The 3,106-nt window shown below is 37.2% G+C and overlaps 1 protein-coding gene across 1 annotated transcript; it reads right to left on the reverse strand.

Moving 5' to 3' along the window:
* Positions 1-927: 927 nt before the first annotated feature.
* On the reverse strand, positions 928-2,301 carry LOC101305453 (polyubiquitin-like). The gene is made up of 2 exons (XM_004296335.1): positions 2,028-2,301; positions 928-1,877 (listed from the first exon to the last, which is right to left on the reverse strand). Exons 1-2 carry the CDS (start codon positions 2,109-2,111, stop codon positions 972-974), a joined length of 990 nt encoding a protein of 329 aa, XP_004296383.1. The 5' UTR covers positions 2,112-2,301; the 3' UTR covers positions 928-971.
* Between the last annotated feature and the right edge of the window lie 805 nt (positions 2,302-3,106).

Here is a 3,106-nt window from a genome sequence, read left to right on the forward strand (position 1 = left end):
ATTCAGATTAAAATAAAACCATAAGGATTAAACAGACGTCGACTTCAAACCACAATGACTAAACAAATTTCAATTCTTTTCTATATTTTGTAAAATGACTGTCATGGGTCTTTTATGAGTTTGACCTAGGGTTTAGGGTATAAGATTTAGGGGTTAGGGTATAGGGTATATGGTTAGGGTATAGGTTTATTAGGATATATGGTTTAGGGTTTAAAAAATCAATAAGAAACCCAAAATGGTCTTTGACAAAATCGCTAAAATAGTTTTTTATTATGAAAATCCACATGTCAAAATTGAATGGAGTGGAGGACCACGTCAGACTGTCACGTGGTCCTTCGGGAGCACTGAAAAATTAGGTTTAGGGTTCGGGAGCACTGAAAAATTACTCGCACCGATGCCTCTTCAGTCTCAAACAGTGAAGAACACGAGAGCGTATTCAGCGCACCCGGGTGCGACGCGCACCCGTCCATCTCCGCCGTCTATTTGACGCGGACTTTTGACTTTTTCAAAATGGACGGCGGAGATGGACGGGTGCGCGGCGCACCCGGGTGGGTGCGCTGTATAATTTTCAGATTTGTAAAGCTCCAAGTGAGATTTGATTAATTGTTATGCAGTTAATTGTTTTCCAGTTTGTACATTAGAAAAGAAAAATATTAGTTGCAATTTGTAATCTACAACAGCCTTGTTTTGGATCACTCTGTCACTCACTTAAAATATCTTTGTTATACCATCAGTTTACCAGTCAAAACCTGTTCCAATCTTACATATGTGGTTCTTCTCTAGCCAAAACATTGTAGTCTGTTCCAACGCATGAATCAAAACTCAAAATAGATGAACTTATTTGCAAATGTAAATCTACTGTGTTCTGCACACAGACTTTGTTCTGTACACAAGTTTACAACCAGTGTTGCATCTTTATCAAACTCAAAAAGGACCAGGACTCAATCTCATAATGTGTGGTGGAATTTGTTTCACCAAGCCATAACCATGTGGAGAGTGGACTGTTTGTGAATGTTGTAACTTGAAAGAGAGCGTTTATCTTGAAGGCGTTTTCCAGCAAATACGATACTCTGATGCATAACTGGCACTCTAACCTTACAAAATATCTTCTCCTTAACCTCTCTTACAGTATTCGATTGCGTCACATCAAGTGTAATGGTTTTTCCACTCCATGTCTTGACAAATATCTGAATCCAATAAGGCTTCACCTCTAGAGTGGAATTTTCTTCAATGCTGTAGAAAGCTAAGGTCTTCAAATCTTGTAGCTCAATTCCTTCATAAACCATACTACATTCAACAACTGAACACCCTATAAAGCTCTCAACAATCTGCTTGACATCACGGATAGTGTACAGGACCTTAACTTCAAATTGAACGATCTTCCCACTTGGTATTTTCACAAAAATTAACATCACATCTCTTGGGTTGAAAATCATATGAAGGGTGGATTCTGTATGAATGTTAAGTGAGGCCAACGACCTGTAATCTTGTAGAAGATTTCCACCATGAACCAAAGTGTACTGATTTGATAGGATCCCCTCCTTCAACTGAATCATGGATTTGATGTCATTAATGATATGGAACTCTTTTGCTTCAAATACACTGGTCTTCTGGTTTGATGGGATTTTGACATATATTTTCATTCTCCTTGAATTGTGGTGAAGTTTTTGGGATTTGGGTACCTTCTGAATGACTTGATCAAATGGTATTTGGTCTTCTTCAATCCCATTATGATTGATACTATCCATAAGAGGCTCCTGGAACTTACCTGAATTGCTTCTCTTTCTGTGTACTACTATGGCTTTCAACTTTTCAACCGTGACAAATTTGTTGAACTTCAAAGATACTTTTTTCAAGATCTTCCATAGTAAATTTCTCTGTCACAAACAAAACACAATCCCTCTACATGATAAGTACAGAAAGCCATGCCATTAAAGAACAAGTGTGTACGAAACCAGAAAATACCAATGAAATGAGTTTGAATGGATCATCAGCCAATAGTCAATGTATCCACAAATGAAACTAACCTGTTCTTGAGATGAACCAGAGAAACTTGATGGGAGTATTCTGTATCTTCTCTTTGAGGGTCTACGGTGTCTCAGTGTTTCCATTAGAGATGGCTCAGATTGCCAGGTCCTAGCAAAAATTCAAGTTTCTTTTGAAACTTGAAAAGATCAAAACTTTATAAGAAATTGATCTCCTGAGATGATCCAAATATGTTATACAAAAACTCAAACATGTAGAACACAACCACCATCTTGCTTTGACCTCTATTATGTTCTTATATCTTTATTGACTTTTCTTGTACTCATGGCACAGTTTGCTTGGAAGAATGAAAATGTTAGTTAGCAACTCACACTTGATTCTTTAATAATAAAATTTTCAGTTGAGATTCAAATAACATTAGGTGGATTGATAATAAATAGAATAGTATGTTTATATATATATACATCTTATTTAAATAGAATAAATAAGATGAGTTATCTGAGGAGAGAACGAGAAACAGATTGTGGGTGTTATCTGGGTACCCACGGGTATTATCCGTACCCAATTCATCACACCCATAAGATCCTTATTAGAGAAAATGTCCTTTTAGTACTAATGTTAGCCATTCATTGCCCATTTCAATAACAATTTTTTTTATGTGCCCATTTGAATATAAGGTACCTCTATTTGTGCCCAAATGAACAAATCTTTACTTAAAGTCTTAACAAGCAATATTATTTTAGGACTATTTTGCCCTCACCAGTTAAACATGCACAGAGAGAAAATGGAAGAGAGAGAAGATTTGGCCAGAACCTCACTGGACTCCGATCACTGGAATTTCGCCGGCTGTCGGAATTTCGTCGGATTTTTTTAAATGTCACCGGAATCTCGCCGGATTTTTAAAAAAAAATATCATCAGACCTTGCCGGAAGTATACTGCACCATCGTTGAAGTTTAATTAAGGGGCAGTAATGATGAAAAATGTTTTACTGGAGGGCAGTAAATTTTTACTGAGGTCAATAAAACCTTATTTAAGGGCAGTAATGATGAAAAATGTTTTATTGGGGGGGGGGGGGGGGGGGGGAGGAGGCAGTGAACTTCTACTGAGGGAGCAGAGTTT

The sequence above is a fragment of the Fragaria vesca genome, linkage group LG4 (genome assembly GCF_000184155.1).
Source record: "Fragaria vesca subsp. vesca linkage group LG4, FraVesHawaii_1.0, whole genome shotgun sequence".
NCBI lineage: Eukaryota > Viridiplantae > Streptophyta > Magnoliopsida > Rosales > Rosaceae > Fragaria > Fragaria vesca.